This window comes from Microcaecilia unicolor, chromosome 2, assembly GCF_901765095.1.
Source record: "Microcaecilia unicolor chromosome 2, aMicUni1.1, whole genome shotgun sequence".
Lineage (NCBI taxonomy): Eukaryota > Metazoa > Chordata > Amphibia > Gymnophiona > Siphonopidae > Microcaecilia > Microcaecilia unicolor.
In genome coordinates this window covers 76321610-76347962 of record NC_044032.1, presented here as the reverse complement: position 1 = coordinate 76347962, position 26353 = coordinate 76321610, and the positions used below count along the sequence as shown (strand labels likewise).

The window sequence follows — 26353 nt, the reverse complement described above, 5'->3', positions numbered from 1 at the left end:
CACAAATCGGGAGATGGGCGCCCTTCTCCTAAGGGCGGCCAAATTGGTATAATCGAAAGCTGATTTTGGCCATCCTCAACTGCTTTCCGTCACAGGGACGGCCAAAGTTCAAGGGGGTGTGTCGGCAGTGTACCGAAGGTGGGAGGGGTAGTATAGTTAAGAGATGGACGTCCTCGGCTGATAATGGAAAAAAGAAAGGCGGTCCTGATGAGCATTTGGCCGACTTTACTTGGTCCCTTTTTGTTCACGACCAAGCCTTGAAAAGGTGCTCAAATTGACCAGATGACTACCGGAGGGAATCAGGGATCACTTCTCCTTACTCCCCCAGTGGTCACCAACTCCCTCCCACCCAAAAAAAACAAATTAAAAAAAAAAATTTCCAGTCTCTATGCCAGCCTCAAATGTCATACCCAGCTCTATCACAGCACTATGCAGGTCCCTGGAGCAGTTTTTAGTGGGTACTACTACTACTACTATTTAGCATTTCTATAGCGCTACAAGGCGTACGCAGCGCTGCACAAACATAGAAGAAAGACAGTCCCTGCTCAAAGAGCTTACAATCTAATAGACAAAAAATAAAGTAAACAAATCAAATCAATTAATGTGTACAGGAAGGAGAAGAGGAGAGTAGGTGGAAGCGAGTGGTTACGAGTCAAAAGCAATGTTAAAGAGGTGGGCTTTCAGTCTAGATTTAAAGGTGGCCAAAGATGGGGCAAGACGTAGGGGCTCAGGAAGTTTATTCCAGGCGTAGGGTGCAGCGAGACAGAAGGCGCGAAGTCTGGAGTTGGCAGTAGTGGAGAAGGGAACAGATAAGAAGGATTTATCCATGGAGCGGAGTGCACGGGAAGGGGTGTAGGGAAGGACGAGTGTGGAGAGATACTGGGGAGCAGCAGAGTGAGTACATTTATAGGTTAGTAGAAGAAGTTTGAACAGGATGCGAAAATGGATAGGGAGCCAGTGAAGGGTCTTGAGGAGAGGGGTAGTATGAGTAAAGCGACCCTGGCGGAAGATGAGACAGGCAGCAGAGTTTTGAACCGACTGGAGAGGGGAGAGGTGACTAAGTGGGAGGCCAGCAAGAAGCAGATTGCAGTAGTCTAAATGAGAGGTGACAAGGGTGTGGATGAGGCTTTTGGTAGAGTGCTCGGAAAGAAAGGGGCGGATTTTACGGATGTTGTAAAGAAAGAAATGACAGGTCTTGGCAATCTTCTGGATATGAGCAGAGAAGGAGAGAGAAGAGTCAAAGATGACCCCAAGGTTTTGAGCTGAGGAGACAGGGAGAATGAGAGAGCCATCAACAGAAATAGAAAATGGGGGAGTGGGGAGGTGGGTTTGGGGGGAAAAATGAGAAGCTCGGTTTTGGTCATGTACTGCAGTGCACCTCAGGCAGGCGGACCCAGGCCCATTCCCCCCCCCCCCCCCACCTGTTACACTTGTGGTGGTAAATGGGTGCCCTCCAAAACCCACCCGAAACCCTCTGTACCCACATCTAGGTGCCCCCCGTTACCCTTTAAGGGCTATGGTAGTGTTGTACAGTTGTGGGTAGTGGGTTTTGGGGCGGTTTGGGGGGGGCTCAGCACACAAGGTAAGGGAGCTATGCACCTGGGAGCAATTTGTGAAGTTCACTGCAGTGCCCCCTAGGGTGCCCAGTTGGTGTCCTGGCATGTGAGGGGGACCAGTGCACTACAAATGCTGGGTCCTCCCACGACCAAGGGACTTGGATTTGGCCGGTTTTGAGATGGCCGTCCTTAGTTTCCATTATCGGCGAAAACCAATGTTGGCCATCTCTAAGGGCGGCTATCTCTAAGGTTTACCCAAATGTTGAGATTTAGCCGTCCCCGACCGTATTATCAAAACGAAAGATGGCCGCCCATCTTGTTTCGATAATACGGTCGGGGCCGCCCCTTTACGGGGACCGTCATTTATTTATTTATTTATTGCATTTGTAGCCCACATTTTCCCACCTCTTTGCAGGCTCAATGTGGCTTACAATACATCATGAGTGGTGGAAATATGTTAGAAAATAGACATTTAGTGTTATAGAAGGATCTTGGACAACATGATAATGAAAAAACATAATAGTAGTATAACAAGAAGGATTTTGGGTAACATGATAATGATATAACGTGATAGTAGTATAGTAAGCAGATATTGTAAGACAGTTCTGGATGTATGTGGAGGAGCTGTGTATATTCACATTGGTTGATCTTTTTGGTATGCCTTGTTAAAGAGATGTCTTCAGTAGTTTGCGGAAGTTCGTTAGTCGGGGCTGCCCCTTTACGGGTCCGTCCTTATAGATGGCCGTTCTTATAGATGGGCGCCCCTGTTTATGCCCCTCCACGTTACATGTCTGTTACAGAAGTTTAGCACTTACACGCATCACTTTCAGTTTGTAGCACCAATGACATGGATACGTGCTAGGAGCTATTCTGTAACCAGCACATATAAGTCGCTTAGCAGGCAACTTTCAGGGGGTGAACATGTGGGTGGAGCATGGGCATGTCACAGGTGTTTGGCCAAACGACATGCGCAACTTACAGAATACTATCAGTTGCACATGTTTCATGGTTCAATTAGGTGTGCCAACTTACACCAGCCATTGACATAAGTTGGTGCACCAAACTTTCAGCACACCACAGCAATTTTGAGCTAGTATTCTAAAATTCTGTCATTAGCATTTAAAGCTCTTCACACTGGAACTCCAGATTATCTGGCTGCGTTAACTATTCCATGTACTCATGTCCTCTGCTCACTAAATGATCACAGGATGGTCCTGATAGGCCCTTCCAAAGCTTATCTGGAGTCAACTTGACATAGTGCCTTCTATTTTATCAGTCCGTTTTTGTGGAACTGTTTACAAATTTCCATTAGAAAAGAAACCTCTTTTTTGGCAATTTAAGATTGACCTTAAAACTCATTTTTTAAAATTTGGCATTCAAAGGCTTTTTAAACAATAATGCTTAGCTTAGGTTCTGTGATCCACTTCTGCGAAGAATCTAGTGTGAGAGACATGCCTATGGCTGGCTTCTATAGAGGGTTGTGTGCTTGTTATTCTTGTATGTGTGTTTATCTGTCTTATCTTAGTATGGCATTACATTCTTAACATTTTTATATATTTTATTTTATTATAACCCCGCCTTGATTTGCTTTAGTGACTAAGGTGGATATAGTAAATTTTAAATAAACCATGAACCATATAATGACTTAGGCATGCCCAGAAGTCATTACAGACTTGGCATTCAGTGCACCCCACTGTGGTGCCTAATTGGTGCCAATTTATAGAATTGCCCCAAAAGACATTTTTGTGCCTTAATAAAATAAAACCAAAAGGTGCATTCCTGCTTTATTATCCTAGGCACTCTGTTATAAAATTACCCTCCAAATATGTCATTATTTGGAAATAAATTTGCAGCTACAAGACAGGCAAACCTGATAAATTCCAAGATATAGTGGTCAATGGATGAGCTTCCTTCATTGTCCTCTTGTTCCCAGGATATTGCAACTTCAGAATCAGATATAACAACCACCTGAGGCTGTGGTGGGGGAAGAGGAATCATACACTTATCTACAAAAGAAAATGGAACAAGACCCAATCAGCAATGTAGCAATTGTCTGAACTGAGAATAATAGAAAAGATAAAACATTTCTGAAAAGAAAAACAAAAATCCTGAGTGTGCTACAGTGTCATGTCAAACATTTCACTGCATTTATGGCCTCTTTTACTAAGCTGTGCTACTGATTCTCGGTGCAGCAAATGAGAGAAGGTCCATTCAATTCCTATGGGCATCCTCTCATTTGCCACATGGGAATTGCTAGCACAGCTTTGTAAAAGAAGCCCTTAGTAAGATGTAAGCAAGAGGCTGAGAGCTGTAGGACTCCAGTGGAAGAGAAAACACAGCAGATCACAAAAATGAAAGAAAGAATGGAGTATCAAAATAATTTTATTGTGAGAGTTAGCAATAATAACTGAAAGCCCACCTCTTTAACATTGCTTTTGACTCATAACCACTTGTAACCACTCGCCTCCACCTACCCTCCTCTCCTCCTTCCTGTACACATTAATTGATTTGATTTGTTTACTTTATTTTTTGTCTATTAGATTGTAAGCTCTTTGAGCAGGGACTGTCTTTCTTCTATGCTTGTGCAGTGCTGCGTACGCCTTGTAGCGCTATAGAAATGCTAAATAGTAGTAGTAGTAGACACAACCCCTTCCTCTTACACTCATATCTATGCTTTGACTTATTTCTATTTATTACCCACTTTTTAAAAAATTTGCTTAATTTTTCAGCACTAACCACTAAGCACTGTTTTTCAGCACTAATCAGTAATTTATAAATCCAGGTAGCCAAAATTTGACCAACTAGCCAGCTTATTTTCGAAAGAGAAAAACGCCTATATTTCGACACAAATTGGGAGATGGGCGTTTTTCTCGCAAAGGCACCCAAATCAGTATAATCGAAAGCCGATTTTGGGCGTTTCCAACTGCACTCTGTCGCGGAAACGAATAAAGTTGACAGGGGCGTGTTGGAGGCGTGGTGAAGGCGGGACTGGGGCATGGTTATCAGTCGAGGAGAGATGGGGGTCTTTAGCTGATAATCGAAAAAAAGGCGTTTTTGCCGCGATTTTGGGTCACTTTTTTTGGACCCTTTTTTTTCACAAAGTCCCAAAAAAGTGCCCCAACTGTCCAGATGACCACTGGAGGGAATCAGGGATGACCTCCCCGGACTCCCTTAGTGGTCAGTAACTCCCTCCCACCCACCAAAAAAACCCCACTTTAAAAAACTTTTTTCCAGCCTCTATGCCAGCCTCAAATGCCGTACCCACCTCCATGACAGCAGAATGTGTTCTATCCTGTGACAGTCTTTCCCTGGGTCAGATGTGGCTCTCGGGTGCACTACAGGGTCACATCAGCATTGCATTGTAGTAGGTGTAGGGTATTGGGCTCCACGATTTCATTAGATTGTGTTACAGTCTCACAATGTTGGTAGTTGGTAGGCTCTTCTCCCATGGTGCTTTTCCCCCTGCCTACTGGGTCAGAGTGTGTCCAGTTTTGTTTCCGGTAGTCCATGAGGTAGTGGCCATTTTTGTAAGCCAGTTTTAGATCCCTTCCATGTGTTAGCCACGTTACAGAACTTAGTTCTTACCTTGAATGTGGCTGAAAGAGGGCATTGTACAGCATTCTGCCAGCTCTGACCTACTGCTAATCTCAGTACCAGGGAGACTCGTTGCCAGTGGGGCACAACCTCTGATCTGCAGTTAACTGTGAGTAAACGTGCTTATTCCAACAAAGGACGTTTTTGGAGAGATTAGTCTTCAGGTGTAAACTGGTGTGCCAAAGTTATACAGCAGCAACAAGTCCTAGAGGCCTGCGTGTATGCAGATCCCTGGAGCACTTTTAGTGGGTACCGCAGTGCACTTCAGCCAGGTGGACCCAGGCCCATCCCCCCCTACCTGTAACACTTGTGCTGGTAAATGGGAGGCCTCTAAAACCCACTGTACCCACATGTAGGTGCCCCCTTCACCCCTAAGAGCTAATGGTAGTGTTGTACATTTGTGGGTAGTGGGTTTTGGGGGAGGGGGGTTGGGAGCTCAGCACCCGTGGTAAGGGAGTTATGCATGTGGGAGCTTTTTCTGAAGTCCACCGCACTGACCTAGGGTGCCCAGTTGGTGTCCTGGCATATCAGGGGGGCCAGTGTACTACGAATCCTGGCCCCTCCCATGACCAAATGGCTCGGATTAGGACGTTTTTGAGCTGGGCATTTTTAGTTTCCATTATCGCTAAAAAAAACAAACGCCCAGCTCAAAAACGTCCATTTTTTCGAAAATACGCTTCGGCCCTCCCCTTCACGGACCCGTTCTCGGAGATAAATGCCCATGAAGATAGGCGTTTCCGTTCGATTATGCCCCTCCACATGTGCTAGAACATTCAACCAAAAAACTAATCAATCATATTCAGCTGAATATTCTCTCAAAGATAATCAGCTAAAATTAGACAGCTCTTTAAGGGGCCCTTTTACAGAATGGTAGTAAGCTTATCGCTTGCTCTTCCCCAACACGGCCGCTGCCAGTAGTTCCACCCTGAGCATGCATCATTTCCGGGGGGAAAAATAAATCCCCCCCCTCCAAATGGTTTGCATGGCGGTAATCGGGCATTACAACGCGTTGTCTGGTTACCGCCAGGTTAGCGGGGGAGCCCTTATTGCCACCTCAATGGATGGCTGTAAGGGCTCCCTGACGCATGGCTGTGCGGTGTTATTTCACTGCGTGGCCATTTTTTTGGGGGGAAGGGCTTTTACCGGCTGCGGAAAAAATGACCCTGGCACACTGGAAAAATGACCCGTGCCACAGCTTGGTAAAAGGAGGACCCCTTACTCACAATGGATCTTTAAATAACTGACTCTCCCTACACAAATCTGATGCTCATATTTTATAGAGTTCTTGTTATGCAATTTTAAGAAAATATACTTCTGACTCAAGACTTATAAGGCAGAGTCCCTCTGGCTTGAGGAACCTAGTTGGACTAGAGAACCTACAAAAATGTTTTAATTCAATGATTAGAGGTGTAAATTAAACTTAACTTCGAACCTCTAACTACTGAGGGCCTGAAATTCAAAAGGGTTTAACTGGGCAGGAGATGCTCCCACCCAGTAAAACTCCACTGAGCTGGCCATTCAGCAATAATCGGCGACACTTAATCAGTTAGTGCTGCTAAATATTGCCTGTGATCATCCAGACACTGTTCATTTAGTATTGGGAGGTCTGGGGTTAGAGCTTGGGTGGAACTAGAACTTTAACTGCTTAGTGGCAATATTAAGTTCACTAACCAGATAAATAAGTGGATAAAGTTAAGGCCAGAAAAAGGCTTTCCTAACTTTATTCACCAAACTAACTGGGCATAGGAGCCAACTTTTCAAAATTATTGGGGGTGCTAAGCCCAATGGAAATGACCCCTCCCCGGACACATATAAGGAATTTTCTCAATATTGGGGGTGCTCAAGCACCCACAGCACCCACAGAGTTGGCTCCAATGTAACTGGGCACTGGTCTGAATATAGACTGGTGCTTGGTTAAATTCCAGGTGACTGCACATACCTGGATATTCAATGCCAAAGCCTGGACATGGCATGGCACTAAACATCCAGTGTCAACTCAGCCTGTGGCTTTAAGCACCTCTCAAACTGAAAGATATGCTAAGTTCAGTGTTACTTTTGCACAACTTTTGCATACCATTAGTTTACTTTTTATTAGTGATAGCACATAAAATGTACATGTTATAGTGCACAATTTTTACAACTTTTATTACAATAGCTATCATATGATTGAAATGTACATAATTTAGGTAATATGCTTACCTGCTATTAAACTCATTAAACAGTGTGGGTTAATAGTGCCTATCAGTATGATGTAGAATATCCCTTTTCAAAGTCTTTACCTTGGGACAAAGTCATCACTTCTCTCGGGGCACTTGCTCGCCCTTTTCCTGCCTGGTCATAGGCTCCTACCCTGACACGGTGCTGAGAACCTGGTTTTAAATCGCCAATGGCCACTTCCTGTTAGAGGCAAGAAGGAAAATATGAAGGATGAACCAGTGTGCCTTTGATGAGACTGAGAAATGAGGTACTGCAGAGCACTGCCACACATCTCTGATCTGTTTTCCCTGGAGTTTTTCTTCCAGCACTGAAGAGTACCTACAATAATGTAAGCTCACTAAAGAACAAAGACACAGTCACACTTCCTGTTGATCTGAAAATGTAGGAAACTATGAAGTTCCTTCTTAACCATTAGCATACTTCTGCTATTATTCAGTTAGTCTGTGGGAAGTTGTTGTTAACTGCTGTCAAGTCAATGTCGATCCTAAGGATAATTGTCCTGAGTTGTGTTCTTAATAAAAGGGCCCCAAAATTAATTACAAAGAATGCCAGCAAAGTTGTTAATAGAGCTGACATCTTTATAAGTGTAACAAAACATTTAACAGGGTAAGTTCCCTTAGCGTGAGAAGTTCAGAGTCTAACCCCCTGTTTACTAAGCAACGCGGCAATGATGACACAGCCCATTCAAAGTGAATTGGCTGTGTTGGCATTACCACACCGCCAGCTGCTAGCGTAGCTTGGTAAATAGGAGGGGAAATGTGTTGATGGTCCTGGAGAAATCTGGGACCTTAAAATCTTGTGATAGCTACATGCTTTTTGAAGGAATTCACTCAAGGCGGTATACAGTAAGAATAGATCAAACATGAGCAATAGGCAATTATAGCAGTAAAAATATTCAAATAGCAATACAAAGTATGGCATAGTATACTACTTACAATGTCAACACAATACATAATAGAATATTTTAATTGATAGTGAAGGGTAAAGCAAAGATGTGACATATAGATAGGTAAGAAAGTAGGAAGAGTTAGAAAGTAAGGTGACTGATTTAAAGAAAGTTGCACATGAGGTCACAGAGATGGTTAAATATTATCTCAGCTAGGGTAGAAGTGAATAAACATGTCCTGCTGCAGTATGTGCAGCCTGTGTCACTTGTTGTGTGTGAGTGAGACTAACAAGTTAGTTACTTCTTCCATTAAAGGCCTGGTTAAAGAGCCAAGCTTTTACCTGCTTCCTGAAGTAGAGATAGTCTTGTGTTAAGCAGAGCCTTTCAGGCAGTGTATTCCAGAGTGTGGGGGCTACTCCGAAGAAGGCTTGCTTTTAGATTACATTGCTGGAGTAAATGAGGTTTCAAAAAAATACACTTCTCAGTTTTGCTCTTAATCAAATCTTTAGACATTATTCTGCAGAAAACAAATTCTTTAGAGGCTAAATCAGGCAGATTCAGCAAAATGTATTAACAGCCTAAAGAGGCAAAATAGCCTTTCATAATGACTGAAAATCTTTCCTTCAGTATGAAAGAAAGCACTGACTAGGAATAACAGTGTTCTTAAGTACCTGGAAAAGGATTTTAAATAAAGTCTTATTTAGTATGTGTACTCAGCATACTTACCAGTTAACTTTAAACCCCTATTGATCAATATGTACTCTTGTAGGGGGAAGACATTTGAACAATATGTTATGCAACTTCCCTCTGCCAGTATCAAAACAAGGTTAGCACTTTAAGGTACTCCAGTCAGGTATGATAATATTACATGTACTAGCTCATAATATGGAGGCCAATATTATAATGTGGGCAATTCTACAACTGGGCATCCCAAATTTGGCACCTAGATGCAGTGCATTGAGCACTAATTCTATAAAGGTATCTGGGTGCCTAGAATAAGTTGGAGTCAATACCCACATTTAGATGCTTCCACTTTCACCATGCATGTCAATAGCAGGTACTATAAATGTGCATGCCTAAATGCAGCGCTTTAGAGCTATGTTTCCCAAGTCTGGTCCTGGAGTACCCGTTGCCAGTCAGGTTTTCAGGATATCCACAATGAATATGCATGAACTAGATTTGCAGGTACTGCCTCCATGATATGCAAATCTCTTTCTTGCATATTCATTGTGGATATCCTAAAAACCTGACTGGCAACGGGTACTCCAGGACCGGACTTGGGAAACACTGCTTTAGAGTATAATTTTTAGTATTCTGTAAATTGTGCACATAAATGTTGGACATGCCCATGCACCTCCCCCTTTCAATGTCCCTTGCATTTGCATCTAAGAAAGTTTCTGCTTAGCACCCAACTAGCAGTTATGAGCATGACTGTTTCAGTTATGCGAGTAAGTGCTAGTATTCTATAACTTATGCGCACACTCAAGTGTGTAAATGTAGGTGTCAAGTTATAGAATGAGGTGGTATATGTTTACCAGGCAGCCCAGTGCTATCTGTATAAGAAGCCAGGTTTGGTATAGAGCGAGAGTGGGCCAACAATTATCTTGATAGCGGTGATATTTAGCTGCTATTCAGATAAATTATTTATTTAGTTTAGGCCCACACTATCCATATATGCAGCGCTGGTGCTGGCACTTAAATTAATATGGTCTCAGTGCCATGATTTCTAATAACAAAAATATTCTCTCTATAAACATGGTAGTTTCTCTCTCTCTCTCGCTCTCTCTCTCTCTTTTTTTTTTTTTTTACTTTAGAGGGCAATTTTCAAAAACTATTTACCACAGTTAGTAGGCTATTTGAAAATCACCCATCCTTAATATGGTTAAATGTACTTTTAGCTACATTATGAAAAGTCATTCCCAGGGGCATGTGGATTGTATTTTGATTCTGTGATATAATTGTGTGTATCTGTTTTGTAAGTCTCAAAGAATTGTAAGGGATAGGGAAGATATGAGTATTTCAATAATAATAATTTTCAAATTTATGGCTCTTATATACTCATTCATGTTGGGGTTTTGCAGTAATGCATGTAAACTGCTAAATTTAACCCATGGTAGCAGCAAAATCTCTCTGGTAAATGTATGCGGAAACGGATAGGAAGCCAGTGAAGTGACTTGAGGAGAGGGCTAATATGAGCATAACGACACTGGTGGAATATTAGTCATGCAGAGGACAGAGATGGCTAAGTAGGAGACCTGTGAGAAGCAAGTTGCAATAGTCTAAGCGAGAGGTGATAAGAGTGTGGATGAGGGTTCTGGTAGTGTGCTCAGAAAGGAAAGGGCGCATTTTGGTGATATTATAGAGAACGAAACGACAGGTTTTAGCAGTCTGCTGAATATGTGCAGAGAAGGAGAGGGAGGAGTCGAAGATGACCCCAAGGTTATGAGCTGATGAGACAGGAAGGATGAGAGTGTTATCCACAGAAATAGAGAATGGGGGAGGAGGAGAGGTTGGTATAGGGGGAAAGATAATGTAAGCCCCTCCCCCACTCCTGGGTTAAGCTAGATGTACCAATGTGTTGTGGTTCAGTTGTTTAAAGTAGTTGGGACCGAGTACCACGAACACCTTACCCAGAAAAGGAGAGAAGATACAAATAAAACTAGAGAAATGGAGCTGTTTGTAAGTTTTTTTTTTATTAATTAAGACAATTATTAACCCAACACTTCAATAATTTATAACATACACCCTAAATGTAAACTGCTAATGCTTGTTCTCTATGCTTAAAATAGTGAAAATTACTTTAGCTACTATGTTTCCATTTCCCAGTGCAATTTTGTTTCTATTAACAGCTCTTAACCTTTTTAAGATTAAACAACCGTAACTGTTAACATTTGTTTCTTTGTTTCCTTCACAGGATCACTTTACCGACTGAAGGATACAACTAACATCAGATACGTATTTTTGTTTTCCTCATGCAACCTCTCAACTTTGCAAACCCCTTCTGTCAGTAAATTCTGCAAATGTTTTTTTTTGTAACTACACCAAGAATTTGATTCTTTGGCAATCAATTTTGTTTTACAGAATCATACTCTTCAGACAACAGGAATTTATTTCCCAACCAGAATATCAGGTATTTCTTCTTTTTCTTTCTTTTTAGTGGTGAGGCAGATGTCACTTAGCTGTGGAGAGCTTAGTCTCGTTGTCGGTGTAGGTAGAAGCCTTTCTTGCATGGGGGCCCAGAACCTCTTCAACCGCCAGCTCCTTAGGATTCTTTTCTTCACCCTACACCTTCCCTTAATAAAATAAATGGGAGGCAATACCCTCTCTCCCTATCTTAGCATTTCACCTGCATGTGACATTACATTTATTCCATCAACACTGTAGCCTCTGGCTAATCAAAAGAAATTCAAATAAGTACCCTCGCTTGTAAATCCTAATCTCACTTTGTTACCCTATTCTTACAGAAGCAGGTCTGAAGCGCATTCACACTTTTTCTGCTGCAGCATTCACCCTCTACATTTGTGCTCCCATAACATTCTATTACAGTCCCCCTCCCACACACAAGCACTTTAACACTGGTTTGACCTTTAAATACCCCGGAGACCAGATTAAGGTCCCACACAACTAATTCCCTACTAATTCACATCCATTCCCTTCTACTATTCTTACCCTAATACCCCCTCAGACATACAGGACCTAATATTCCTAATTTTAAATTAAAAAAAATATATATAACCTCGAGCCCTCAGAAAACTGGAATTCAGGCTCACACCACAACTCATTTCCCTCACTCCAAACTCCTCTTACTGTCAATCAGGCCCTCATGATCAAAAGCAAACTCCGGCGCTAGAGGCTGTTAACTCCATACTAGCGCCAGAGTTTGTAGCCGACCCATGATCAGAGCTCTCGAGCGCCTGAAACAGCGCACTTGAGGGCTCTCAGCGCAAGTAGCATGCAAATGCATGCTAAAACAGGGCTTCTAGCACAATCAGCTTGCAAATGCATGCTAATCAGCACTTAACGCATTCATCCCCAATGATCAGCGATCAGCGCGCCAAAGATTGGGTCGATGGCCGCAGCAAAATCAACGCCAGCTCCGAGCTGGCATTAGATTTTGTGGATCATTGGGGAGGAATGGTGAGCCCTGTCCAGCATGCAGTTGCATGCTGTCAGGCCTCCCTTCCCCCCCAAAGCAAACGCGAATGGGGGGCTGGAGGTCCGGTGGACCTCTGGTCCCCCCGATGATCCCCCCCCCCATGTTCACGGAGGGCTGGAGATCTGGTGGGTCTCCAGCACCCCCACCCCCTGAACCCACAGAAATCCAAGTGGCCACCTCCTGAAAAACGCTGTCCTACCCTCCCACCCAGCGACGGGGGGGGAGGGGGCTGGAGGATCCGTGGGTTTCCAGCCCCCCAAACCCCCCCACAAATCGTTGATTGGCCGCCTCCGGCCAAAGGATCGCCCACATGGAGATGTATCGACGGGGGTGGGGTCTGGAGGTCCGGTGGACCTCCTGCCCACCCCAACTCCTCCCCCCCAATGTTCTACTTAGATTCCCTGGTGGTCTGTGGTGTGGTGTGGTGTCGTGAACCCCCCCTCCCGACCCCCCTACCTTTTGTTGGAGGAGGGATGCAGCCTGCCTCCCTCCTCTTCTAGTCAGTCGACGACCAAAATGGCGGTGCCCAGCCCCGCCCATTCCATCCTGGGATGCGCTGGGCGGGGCTACAGACCATGTAAGGGAGCGATTCCCTTACATGGTCTGTAGCCCCGCCCAGCGCATCCCGGGATGCAATGGGCGGGGCTGGGCACTGCCATTTTGGGCGTCGACTGACTAGAAGAGGAGGGAGGCAGACTGCGTCCCTCCTACAACAAAAGGTAGGGGGGTCGGTGGGGGGGGGGTTCATGACACCACACCACACCACACCACGGACCACCAGGGAATCTAAGTAAAATGCTGGGGGGGAGGAGTTGGGGTGGGCTGGAGGTCCACCGGACTTCCAGCCCCCACCCCCGTCGATACATCACCGTTTGGGCGATCCTTTGTGGGGGTTTGGGGGGGCTGGAGACCCACCGATCCTCCAGCCCCCCCCCCCCCGGGTGGGAGGGTAGGACAGCGTTTTTCGGGAGGTGGTAACTTGGATTTCTGTGGGTTCAGGGGGTGGGGGTGCTGGAGACCCACCGGATCTCCAGCCCTCCGTGAACATGGGGGGGGGGGATCGTGGGAGGGGACCGGAGGTCCACCGGACCTCCAGCCCCCACCCCCCATCGCTGGGTGGGAGGGTGGGAGATGGTTTGCCCGGCGGCGGTGGCCTCGTTGTTCGGGCCTCGGCAGGCTGTTTGACAGGTTTGGGCTTTTGACAGCCCAGACCTGTCAAACAAGTGCGGGAGGATTGTGCTGAGCGCATGCTTGGCACAATTGTCCCGCACTAAAACATGATAATCAAAGATAATAGCGCTGCTTAGATTTGCATGCATTATCTTTGATCATCGATGCAGAAAAGCCCTGTGCTGTCCCGACACTATTTTTAGGGCGCTGTTTGGAACATCTGGGCTTTTGATCATCTGGGCCTCAGTGACTTAAATTTTCCTTCAATGGTCAATCAGTCTCAGCCACACTGCAGCACACAACCTCTCCCTCTTCTGCTTCAACTATTTCTGCCAACCATCAGCTTCAGTGGTTGTCAAGCCAACTGAATGCTGGCATAAGCTCCAGGGCTTCCCTGTCCAATAGGAATGTCCCCTAGAATTCTCTATTTTTTTTACCTGACTATTGGAATGTTAACTGACCCTGCTCAGTCTCCATTTTCCTTTTATTTTCTCCATAGAAATCAATGGGAAAATGACATTTCTTTAAAAATAAAATCCTAAATTATTCCAAACTGGACCAAATTTTCAACCATAATTCAGCCCTACATTTCCTTCTGAACTATGTTTTTATTTTTCAAATATAGTTAGTTTCAGTGACGCTCTTAACATTTTCTCAAAAATAAACCCTTTAAAAATCCCAAATTAAATTAAACCTAACATCAAAAATTTAATTAACCCCTCCCGAACCTGCTCCGTCGAATTAAAAATTTTAAACCCAAAATAGACCCCTTTTTTAGGCCTTCACTAAAACTACTACTTAAAATTTCAAATTCAAAACTTAAACCCCACAGAAAAATTCAATAAAATTTCCAGACCCCAAATCCATAAAAAAATATTCAAATTCCATTAAACCTTTGATTTCTAAAAATAAAAATCCCAAAATACAAAATTTAAGAAAAACTAAATAAAATTCTGGGTCACCTGACCCCTTAGCTTTACCCTGAAGGTCCCCTCTCCCAATGACCACCAGCTGTTCCGGTCCCGAGGGTCTTCCTTTAAAACCGGAGCCAAAATAAAAACAACCCCGAAAACCCCCGTTTCCGTGGAACTCTGGCTGGGTCTCCCAAAAAAATTGAGCCCCAGGCCTTAGCACAGCCTACCGGAGTTCCCGGAATGCCGCGCATGACATGCTTGTGCACGCTGCGTCCTGTCTCCTCCTCCCTTCCTCTCTCAATCTTCTGCATCCCCGCAGATCGCGGTAGGCCACCCAACAACGGTGCTTTCTCTCCCCCAGCACCTGAGGCATCCCAATCCAACATCCATCGCCACCAACCACCCACCCAAAACGGCCCAAGAACGAGGCCAAAAACACCGGGAACACCCGGTGCACCTCACCACGGCCCCCTCCCGAAAACGCCCGGAGAGTCCCGGGCTTCCGCCGACCAACTCCACCAGCCCAGAATGTGCCCGAAAACCACGGGAATGCCCGGGACCCACAACAACGCGCCCAGGACATGCCCAAACCCTGGGGCCGAAAAACCGCTGAGCTGCCTTCTGCAGCTTCTCTCCGTACCTCAGCCCACAAACGGGCCTGAAAACATCCGGAGAGCCTGCAACAGCCGAGGACAGCGCTGCCCCCTGCGACGCTCCTATCGCCTGACCCCGCTTCCCCGAATCGCTGCCGCCGGCTGCAGCCGGCCCAGAACAGCCCCAAAGGCAGTGGGCCGGGCAACATGAAAACAGCCCACTGACCTGAGCCTCGGCCGGCGGACCTGAGCGGCCCGCACTGCTTCCTCCGTCCTCAACAATCCGGCCTGAAATGGCCTGAAGTGTCCCGACTCACCCGGGGATGTGCCCAACCGTCCCCGGGTCCCCAAAAATGGCGGCGTTGCCTCAAGCAGCGCCTCCCTGGAATAACTGCGGTCCCCTCAATCCAGCAGCGACCTCGACCTGGGCAGCAACCCCCCCCCCCTCCGACCAAACAAGGTAATTAATTTTAACCCCTAGGGTTACAATAAGAAGCTCAGTCTTGGTCATGTTTAGTTTCAGATGGCGCTGAGACATCCAGGCAGCAATGTCAGACAGGCAGGCTGATACTGTGGCCTGGATTTTGGCTGAGATTTCTGGTGTAGAGAGGTAGATCTGGGAGTCATCCGCATAAAGATGATACTGAAAACCGTGGGATGAGATCAGAGTATCAAGGGAAGAAGTATAGATGGAGAAAAGAAGAGGTCCCAGGACAGATGCCTGAGGTACACCAACTGACAGTGGGATAGAAGTAGAGGAGGATCCACTAGAGTATACACTAAAGGTAGGCTGGGAGAGAAGAAGAAAACCAGAAAAGAACAGAGCCCTGAAATCCAAGTGAGGACAGCGTATCAAGGAGTAGGCTGTGATCAACAGTGTCAAAAGCAGCAGATAGATCGAGAAGGATGAGCATAGAATAGAGACCTTTGGATCTGGTCAGGAACAGATCATTGGAGACTTTAGCAAGCTCTGTTTCAGTTGAATGAAGGGGGTGAAAGCCAGATTGAAGTGGATCAAGAATAGCTTGAGATGAAAGAAAGTCAAGGCAACGGCAGTGAACAGCACATTCAAGTATCTTGGATAGGAAAGGGAGGAGGGAGATGGGGGGGATAGTTGGAAGGACATGTAGGGTCCAATGAAGGATTTTTAAGGAGTGGTGTGACTACAGCATGTTTGAAGGCATCAGGAACAGTCGCAGTGGACAGTGAAAGACTGAGGATATGACAGATAAAAGGGATGACAGTAGGAGAGATAGTGTTAAGTAGATGGGTGGGAATAGGATCAGAGGAACAGGTAGTTAGCTTCAGTTGAGAATTCAAGTTTAATCTTGAGAACCTTATCATGAAAGTACTCAGCCAGAGTCTGGGGGGAAAGTGAAGGGGGGGTTGGAGGTGAAGGCACTTTGAGGAGAGATTTCAGTGTGGCAAAGAGACGTTGAGGGTTTGATCCAAAAGAATTTGTCAACTGGATGTAATACTCCTGTTTGGCAAGTAAAAGAGCAGACTGGAAGGAGGTCAGCAAGAATTTGAAATGTATGAAGTCAGCATGGGCACGGGATTTCAGCCAAAGGCGTTCGGCAGAGCGGGCACAGGAACATAGGTAGCAGATTCTAGAGGTCAGCCAAGGCTGGGGTTTGGTACATTTTACAGAACGGGGAATGGGAGGAGCAAGAGTATCCAGAGCAGAGGAGAGAATAGTATTATAAGAAGAGACAGCCTCATTTACAGACTTGGATAACATAGTGGTAGAGAAGAGATTTGAAACACTGGAGGACAGAGTAGAAGGGTCAATAGCCTGAAGATTCCTAAATGTATTGGTTAAGATTGGACGGGACTGGGGAGAAGGGTGATTAAGTGTGAAAGTTATCAGATGATGGTCAAAGAGGGGAAGAGTTGAGGCACAGAAACTGGAGAGTGAGCAGTTTGAGAAGAGGATAAGATCAAGACAGTAGCCATTCTGGTGAGTGGGGGCACTGGAGCAAAGTTGAAGATTGAAAGAGGATGTTAAAGCAAGAAACTGAGAAGCATATGAGTCAGAGGGATCATTAGCATGAATGTTAAAATCCCCAAGAATGAGGGAAGGAGATGAAGGTTCGAGAAAGAAGGAAAGCCAGGCATCAAAGTCAGTGAGAAAGGAAGAAAGGGACTTATCAGGGGGTCAATAAATAACTGCTACTCGGAGAGGCAGAGGAGCAAATAGACGGATGGAGTGGACTTCGAAGAAAAAAAAACAGTGAGACTGAGGTGGAAGAAGAGGTTGAAATCTACAAGAGGGTGAAAGTAGTAGCCCGACACCACCTCCGCGGCCAACCAGGTGAGGAGTATGGGAGAAAAGAAAACCTCATGGCATAGGGCCGCGACTGAAGCATAGTCTTCAGGGTAAAGCCAAGTTTCAGTTAGGGCAAGCAGATGGAGAGTACGAGAGATAAAGAGGTCATGGATGCAGGAAAGTTTGTTACAGAGCGGGCATTCCACAGAGCGCAAGAAGGGGGGAGGAGAGGAATGGAAATTAGATTGCAGATATCACGGTGTGACCTGCACAAATAGGTTGAGAGCTGATGTGGAGGATCAGGATTGGGATTAATGTTCTCAGCGGAGAGCAGGAGAAGGAGCAAGAGAGTATGGAGAAGAGTAGGAGAGGTATGACGACAGCGACAAAGGCGAGATGTACTCAGATAGAAAGGAGATGGATGAATGGAAGGAAGGAAATGTTGAAGGTTGAGAGCTGAGAAAAAGGAAGAGGAAAAAAGAGATGGTGAGATGATGAATACAGAGGGTGGACAATGTGTTCCTGCAGTGTACAGTGGTTTCAGATGGAGAAACAGATTAGGAAGGGACAGTACCAAGAAGAAAAAGTGTACTGGAGCCATAAGTAGTAACTGGGAGAAAAATAAAGGTAAAGAGAAAAATGCGCGCGGCACCTAGAGCGGAGGCCCTGAGTGGATCGGAGTGGACCTGGGAGTCACCCCGGAGAAGGCTGTAAAGGATATGCAGATGAGCTGCAAGTCCTCCACAGCACCTGAAAGACAGCCGGTGGTAGAGCTGGGCACCTCTCAGCCGAGGAAAGGCTGTCTATGGGAAAAAGGGCTTTTTACAATGGACCGGGAAAAGGGCCTGCGGTAAAATTGAAACAGTGCGTGCCTATTTACAGACACAGCCCTTAACGCCACACACTGATCTAGTGGTAAGTAGTCACGAGCTATACATGGTAAACGGTCTGCATGTGCCAACTGCCAATTAATGCCGGACATGCTGCACATGGTAAGAAAAAAAATCTGCCTGCCAAATCTGAAATTACCACCAGGGGGTGCGCTAGCCTGACAGTAAGTCTCTTTTTGGTGCGCATAGCACGTGCATAGAGCCTACTGCACCTTTGTAAAAGGACCCCTCACTACCTCCATCTGCTGGTTAAGTGGCACGCCCACTTGTCAGGCCTGGTCTAGCAGGATAAGAAAGATATAAAGACAACTCACAGAAGGGCTGATGCAGAAAGCCACGCAATGAAGCCACATACTCATGGCTGAGCACAAAGCTTCTATTGCAAAATTTAAAAATATACTGCAGAAATGCAGTAAACAATGAGCATGCAAATTACTGCTGTTTTAAAAACAGCTGATTGTGAAATGTCCTCCTTCCTGTCAAGTGCATGAGTGGTGACTGGCTCACATGTTGACAGGAAGGCTGACATTTAAAAAAAAAAAAAATCATTCTGCCAGATTGGCACTTCTCAACCCCAATTGCTTTCTGCATTGGCCCTCTGGTGTCTAGAGGCATCTCCTCATTTCCCCAACCCACTTCTTCCTGTCTCTTGCTCCTGAAATTAAAAATGAGCTCCTAGTTCTAGTGCCACTGTTTCTCCCTCCCTCTGACCTGATCCTGCTGCCCCTGAAATTAAAAATACATAACCCCTTGTGTCTAGTAGAATCAACTTCTCCCTTATCTGACCCAATCGCCCCTACCCCACCATCATTAAAAAAAAACAATTCCCATAGCAGCATCCCCAGATAAGAACATAAGAATATAAGAGTAGCCATAGTGGGTCAGACCAATGGTCCATCTAGCCCAGTATCCTGTTTTCCAAACAGTGGCCAAGCCAGGTCACAAGTATCTGGCAGAAACTCAAATTGTGGCAACATTCCATACTACACTGGAATCCCAGTGCAAGTAGTTGCTTCCCATGTCTGTCTCAATAGCAGACTATGGACTTTTCCTCCAGGAATTTGTCCAAACCTTTTTTAAACCCAGATACACTAAACACTCTTACCACATCTTCCAGCAAAGAGTTCCAAAGCTTAATTATTTGTTGAGTGAAAAAATATTTCCTCCTATTTGTTTTAAAAATATTTCCATCTAACTTCCTCAAGTGTCCCCTAGTCTTTGTACTTTTGGCTTGAGGAAAAAGTCAATTTACTTCTACTCGTTCTACACCACTCAGGATTTTGTAGACTTCAGTCATATCTCCCCTCATCCACCACTTTTCCAAGCTGAAGAGCCATAACCTCTTTAACCTTTCCTCATACAAGAAGAGTTCCGTCCCCTTTATCATTTTGATCGCTCTTCTTTGAACCTTTTCTAATTCCGCTATATCTTTTTTAAGATAAGGCGACCAGAACTGAACACAACACTCAATGTGCGGACGCACCATGAAGCGATACAAAGACATTTTCGGTCTTATTCACCATCCCTTTCCTAATAATTCCTAGCATCCTGTTTGATTTTTTGGCTGCTGCCATACACTGAGCATAAGATTTCAGCGTATTATTTACAATGACACCCAGATCTTTTTCTTGAGTGCCGACCCTAGCATCAGGTAACTATGATTCGAATTATTCTTTCCAATGTGCATCACATTGCATTTGTCCACATTAAATTTCATCTGCCATTTCGATGCCCAGTCTCCCCCCCCCCCCCCCCCCGCCCAAATCAAAAATACCTTTAAGGACAGAATGATCACCATGTGGTGTCAGGTGACACCATTTTTCAAGAAGGTGGCAAAGAGGCAGGAGAGAGTGGGCATCACTCCTGTCTCTTAAAAGTACACTCTCTGGGGGTCTGGGTAACTTGGGAGGAGTTTGGGGTACTGATAGACAGTAGAAGTTTTATTTTTAATGGTGAGATGGTTGGTGGGGGGGGGTGTTTAAGTCAGGGGAACGAGGGGGTGCTGCTAGGTACCAGGGATTGTGTATTTTTAATTTCAGGGGCAGGGTCTGGTCAGAGGGAGGAAGGGGTTCCACTAGACACCGGGGATTTACTTTTAATTTTGTGGGCAGGGGGTTGACTCAGGGGAAGGGAGGGGTGCTGCAATCAGAGGCAGAGGGTCGTGGAGCATTAAAATTCCCTCAATTAACTGTTTTATACAACCTTGGACCTGGAACTACATTTTTTGCATTAACTCCCCTAGTACACATCAGTGCACAGTTGAACATTTTATTTGCATTGCTGCAGACTAACCAACAGTCTTCTTTGCTTGCATTTTAATTGGCTATGTTTTGATGTCTGTCATGGAAGTTAATCTGAATCCCTTTCTTGCATCATTTGCTACTAGTTCCTGCATTGAGCTCTTGTTAACTGTGCACTTCTGCCCATGAAAGCTTTCTGCATCGGCCCCAGAATCATCAAACAGCATGTGTTTATTTGTCTAGTCAGCATGTAACATAGTAACATAGTAGATGACGGCAGAAAAAGACCTGCACGGTCCATCCAGTCTGCCCAACAAGATAATAATTTACTGATTTTGCACTGCAGCAGTTGAAAGCAATGCAAGCTAAAAGAAACCCAAATTACATGTAAATGAATGCAAAAGTTTGCATACCTTGTTATTCTAGGAAAAGTGCTGCAAAGCAATATTGCACTTCTCCCACCCCCAACAAAAGTCAAAATCCCTGGCGGTCCCATAGAATTTTATGCCATATATACATTATTTTAAATGTTGCAATGGTTAAATTCTGCCACCTAGCAACCAGCACAGCTCCCATTCAAAATATTTCAACACCTTCTGGGTTTGCCCTTGTCCAGATACCCTTTCAGTTTACCTCCTAAGACAATACTCATTCATGCCCTGCTCACATCATTGATCAAACTGGTACCAGCTGACTTGCAGCTTCTCTCTGCCCTTTACATGTAGATCAAGGAAAGCTCAGGAATTGACTTAGGAATTGGCCAGCACCATTTTGTGGTATGCCACTAGCAGGGCAGAAGCATGTGTGGATTACTCCTGCCTCCTTTTGACATACAAATTTAGGGGGTAAACTAGGGTTGGAGGAGGTCTAATTGGTGGTAGGGGCAATCTTTTAGGAAGAATGAGGTATCTGCTATGGGAGTGGGGGGGGGGGGGATATTTGGCTAAGTAGGGGTACTTTGTTGGTCTGGTCTTAATCGCTGCTACATTTTAAAAAATATTTAACTGCTTGTTCGGTGGTTGTGAGGGTGGCCAGGAACTACTGCTCTACATCTCCCGACCCTGCCACTTCCACCACTACTCTGCTGGAATTATTCCCTAATGACTGAGATAAATAGATACTGGAAATCATTTAAGGAAATGCATGACATGCATACACACATCTCTACTAACTTCATACTGGGATATGATTTCCTACTTGAAGAAAGAAAGTCACAGTCATCCCAAATAACACTGCCCACAGGTCAATGTCTGGGCATCTTTTTAAAGGGTTGTGGGTTCCTTTAAAAAATAAAAATTATTTTGTGGGAGAAAGAAGTGCGAAGAATTGATTCAATTTCCTCCATATCTAAGCTTCCAGCCTAGTCATGAAATTTCCCAACCATGCTCAGTCACAGAAACAGGGCATTTTTCCTAATTAGACCCTACCCGCCTTGACTTCATACCAAACCATAAATCCTTTCAGAACCCACCTTGAATCCTACCCCATATATTTCAATACTGTGTGATGGTTGGAATTTCCTCCTCCAATTTGCGCCCTCAGAATCAGTTGGATTATTTGTAGTAAATAATTAGCAGATTTTAGTATACACAGCTTCAGCTTTAGAAATGTTAATTTCTTTCTTCATCTCTCTCTCATTCACCCCTGAATAATTCACTGCTGAGTCACTTTAAAGTTGAAGTAACAAAACATCTGTTTACTCACAGTTTGTAGTTAGATTATAATCAGACAGGCTTATATATACATATTACTATACATTTGTATTATCAGCTCCTTCCATGTGCTTAGATGGTAATGGATGCTCACACCACCATAGATCCTCTCAGGTTAGGAGAGATCATGAGCTCCATGTGCTCCATGTGCTGCATGTTCTGCATCTATCCCCCACAGGAAGTTGCATAGCTGTGTGACCTCTCTAAGTAATTCACATCAGAGGTCACAGAGTAATCACAGAGAAATAATAGGTGACAGGCAATGCATGTAAAATACAATTACATTCCAACAAACCCCTTCTCATGCATAACTGTCATGCAATTATTTATTCATACAAAGTCCAAGCTTTATACGCAGATTCACAAAATGTTCTCTGGGTAACGGTTTGGTCATGATGTCAGCTGTCATCTCACTGGTGTGACAATAGTGTAGACTGATGACCCCTTCTTTCGCCAACTCTCGCACGTTGTGGTATTTCGTTGCGATGTGCTTGGTGCGTGACTGAACCTTGTCATTCTGTGACAGTCGGATGCAGCTCTGATTATCTTCCATTATCTGGATTGGTCTCTTTTCAGCTATTCCAAAATCCAGCAAAAGTTTTTCAATCCACATCAGTTCTCTGCACGCTTCCGATACGGCCACGTATTCAGCTTCTGTAGAAGACAAACTCACAATACTTTGTTTATGACTGGCCCATGAAATTTGTACATTTCCATACATAAACACATATCCACTTGTGGATTTATAATCAGAATGATCCCCTGCCCAATCTGAATCACAGTAACATATTAGTTTTGGATTACTATTGGCTGAAATCTTTAATTTACAATCAATGGTACCCTTTAAATACCTTACCATCCTTTTAACTGCAGTCCAATCTGATTTGGTAGGTGAGCTGACCCTTCTGCTCAAAATTCCTACTGCATTTGCTATATCAGCCCTGTATGTGGTAGCTAGATATAAAAGCTTACCTATGGCTGATCTATATTGGATGTTATCTGGTAAAGGTTCTCTTACTGTTTCATCCTTCAGAAAATCAGTGATCATGGGAGTGCTTACAACTTGGGCATCTTGCATACCTAAACTTTCAATAAGCTCATTTATTTTCTGCTTCTGGCTTAGAAGATAAGAACCATCATTTTGTTTCTCAATTTCTATACCAAGATAGTATGACACATTACCAAGTTCTTTTATCTCAACATTCTGGTTTAAACATTTTACAATGTCCTTGTACTCTTGCTCACTTTTGCTTGCAATGAGCAGATCATCAACAAAAGCTAAAATGTATGCATATTGTCCATTTCTGCACCTAGTGTATAAACATTTATCTGCTTCACCTTGCTTAAATCCTAAATTTGTCAATATTTCATGCAATTTTTCATTCCAACATTTTGCACTTTGCTTTAATCCATAAAGACCTTTGTTTAATTTACACACTAGCTGTCTTTGTTTTGTATTTATGAAACCTGTTGGTTGTTCCATGTACAAGTCTTCAGTTATTTCTCCATGAAGAAACGCTGTTTTCACATCAATGTGGTTGACTTGCATGCCTTTTGAGACTGCAATGCTCAGAAGTGTTCTTATTGTCGTGTGTTTCACTACAGGTGCAAACACTTCATCAAAATCTTCTCCATATTTTTGAAGATATCCCTTTGCCACTAATCTGGCTTTATACCTTTCCACTTTTCCTTGTGCATTCCTTTTTAACTTGAATACCCATTTGCATCCTATAGCTTTCTTGCCAGGAGGTAATTTTGTAAGAATCCAAGTATTATTTTTATCCAATGCATCAATTTCTTCTTGTGCAGCTTTATGCCATTCAGCAGCTTCTTCTGCTGGCATTTTCTCAATCTCATCCCATGTTAAGGGCTCTTGAGCTTCTGCTGACTTTGTTAGGTAAGACAGTCTTGGGGGTGGAACACCTTTGTTTTCCCTGGATGAGCGTCTGACAACAGGTTGGTCTGACCTTTCCGCATCCTCTAAATCTGAGAGTTCTTCTCCAATTGATTCCCCTTCTCCAACTGTACTGTCTTCTTCAATGATCCTTTCTGTGTCTGCTTCCTCTGCCTGTTCCTCGTTAGATACAGATGAGTTGCTTTCAGACATCTGCCTTGGTATGGCATTTATATACACTGGCATGTCTATTATGGTTCTAGTTTCATATTCTGGATGATAAGGCTCATCTGGGATAATCCAGCCTTTATCAACCCTTTTGTTTTCATCAAAATATGTAACATGTCTTATGCCAACAATGCCAGTTTTCAGATTCAAAATTCTATATCCTTTGTGTCCTGGAGCATAGCCAACTAAAATGCCCCTTTCTGTTGTGGAATCCAGCTTATGCCTTCTTTGCTTTGGTACATGAGCATATGCTGTACTTCCAAATGTTCTTATGTGTGACAGGTTTGGCTTCCTACCATGCCATGTCTCATGTGGTGTGCGCTCAGCGCCTTTAGTTGGCATTCTGTTTTGTAGGTACACTGCTGTGAGAATGGCTTCCCCCCATAGTCTTTTAGGGAGATTGCTATCTGACAGCATACATCTGGTCATTTCCACAAGTGACCTAAATTTTCTCTCTGCAACAGAATTTTGCTCTGGTGTATAAGCTACTGTTGTGATATGCTGAATGCCTTCTTGTTCTAGAAATGTGCGCATGCTTTGTGAAGTGAACTCACCACCATTGTCGGTCTGAAGAACCTTTGGTTTTCTTTCAAATTTATTGCTCACCATGGCTACGTATTTCTTCAGCATGTCTGTGACTTGACTTTTCTCTTTCAGCAAATAGGCCACACAGTATCTAGAGAAATCATCCAAGAATATTAGCACAAATCTGTTATTTCCCAATGATGGGATATTAAACGGTCCACATAAGTCACTGTGTATTAAGTCCAGTACTTTATTACTTCTATTTCCTGTGTATGCAGGAAATGAGGGTCTCACACCTTTTTGAGTAACACAGTCTATGCATTTCTCCATTTTACCAGCATTTGCACTTATCTGAATGCCGGTGGCCAGTTGCTTACTGTAAAGATCCTGGATCACCTTAGAATCACGATGTCCCAGGCGGCGGTGCCAGATTTCCGGACTACATTTACCATCATTCTTCCTTACTTGCGCCATATGTGAGGCTTCACCTGAAATGTTCAGCTTATAAACATCATTATGCATAAAAGCTTCAGCATACACTTCATCATTTTTAGAGATTGTGCACTTACTGTTTTCAAAATGAATCACAAATCCCTTCTTATCTAATGTAGATACACTAAGCATATTGCAAACTGCTTGGGGAATATACAAGACATCACTTACAGGAATTTCTTTAACTTCATTAGACACTTTGCATTTTAAGAATCCAATACCTTTTGCTTGGATCTTAGCAGTCCCTGCGTTTGCAGTTTTAAGAATACCTTCCTCTGGACACATTTCCTGAAAGAAATTCTTACAATTGGTTAAATGGCATGTGCTCCCCGAATCCAAAATCCAAGTACTTTCATTTGAATTATTATTTACCATAGTCAAAGATTTTTCTGCCATTAGAAAACCCTTGTGTTTATCTTTGTCCTTCATACATTTCCTGGTTTGAAAATTCTTTAGTTCCATTGGCTTAGGTGAGCTAGAGGGAGTGTTTTGTGTTTCCTTACACCATTTAGATACATGTCCCTCCTTTCCACATGAGTAGCAAATCAGCTTGCCCTTGGGTGGAGTTTTCCCATAGCTCCGCCTTCCTCTGTTCTTTGCCAAGAAATTTGTTTCATTTCTCTCTGACTTGCTTTGAGAACACATCTCCTCAGAATCATTTATTATGCATTCCTGCCTTAGTTTTGATGTTGTCTGTTCAAAAGATTGCCCTTCAATGGCCTCATTTACAGACCTAAAAACATCAAACTTCTTTGATAGTGAGGTAAAAAGAAATGCTCTTTTCAATGCATCACACATGGGAATTCCAGAAAGTTCTAGCTTTTGAAATGAAGACATAAGATGCATAATGTGATCATTACATTTACTTTTATCCCTTAATTTGGTTTCATTCAACTCTGCCAACCAAATTGGTTGCTGCTTTGCATATGTAGTTGCATACATAGTTCTCAGTTTATATAAAATGTCCTTTGGTGTATCTTTTCCTTCCACTAATATGGCTTGTTTCTCTGAGAGAGC

At 43.9% G+C, this 26353-nt stretch overlaps 1 protein-coding gene across 2 annotated transcripts in view; it reads right to left on the bottom strand.

Annotated features, from left to right (window-relative positions):
• Positions 1-26353, bottom strand: part of EGFLAM (EGF like, fibronectin type III and laminin G domains) — a 475563-nt gene that overhangs the window by 323993 nt on the left and 125217 nt on the right. For both annotated transcript variants that reach the window (XM_030193055.1, XM_030193056.1), the window contains exons 5-6: positions 7430-7547; positions 3427-3562 (exon numbers count right to left, since the gene is read on the bottom strand). In XM_030193055.1, coding sequence (XP_030048915.1) covers positions 3427-3562; positions 7430-7547 — 254 coding nt within the window. The remainder of the gene's footprint in view (positions 1-3426; positions 3563-7429; positions 7548-26353) is intronic.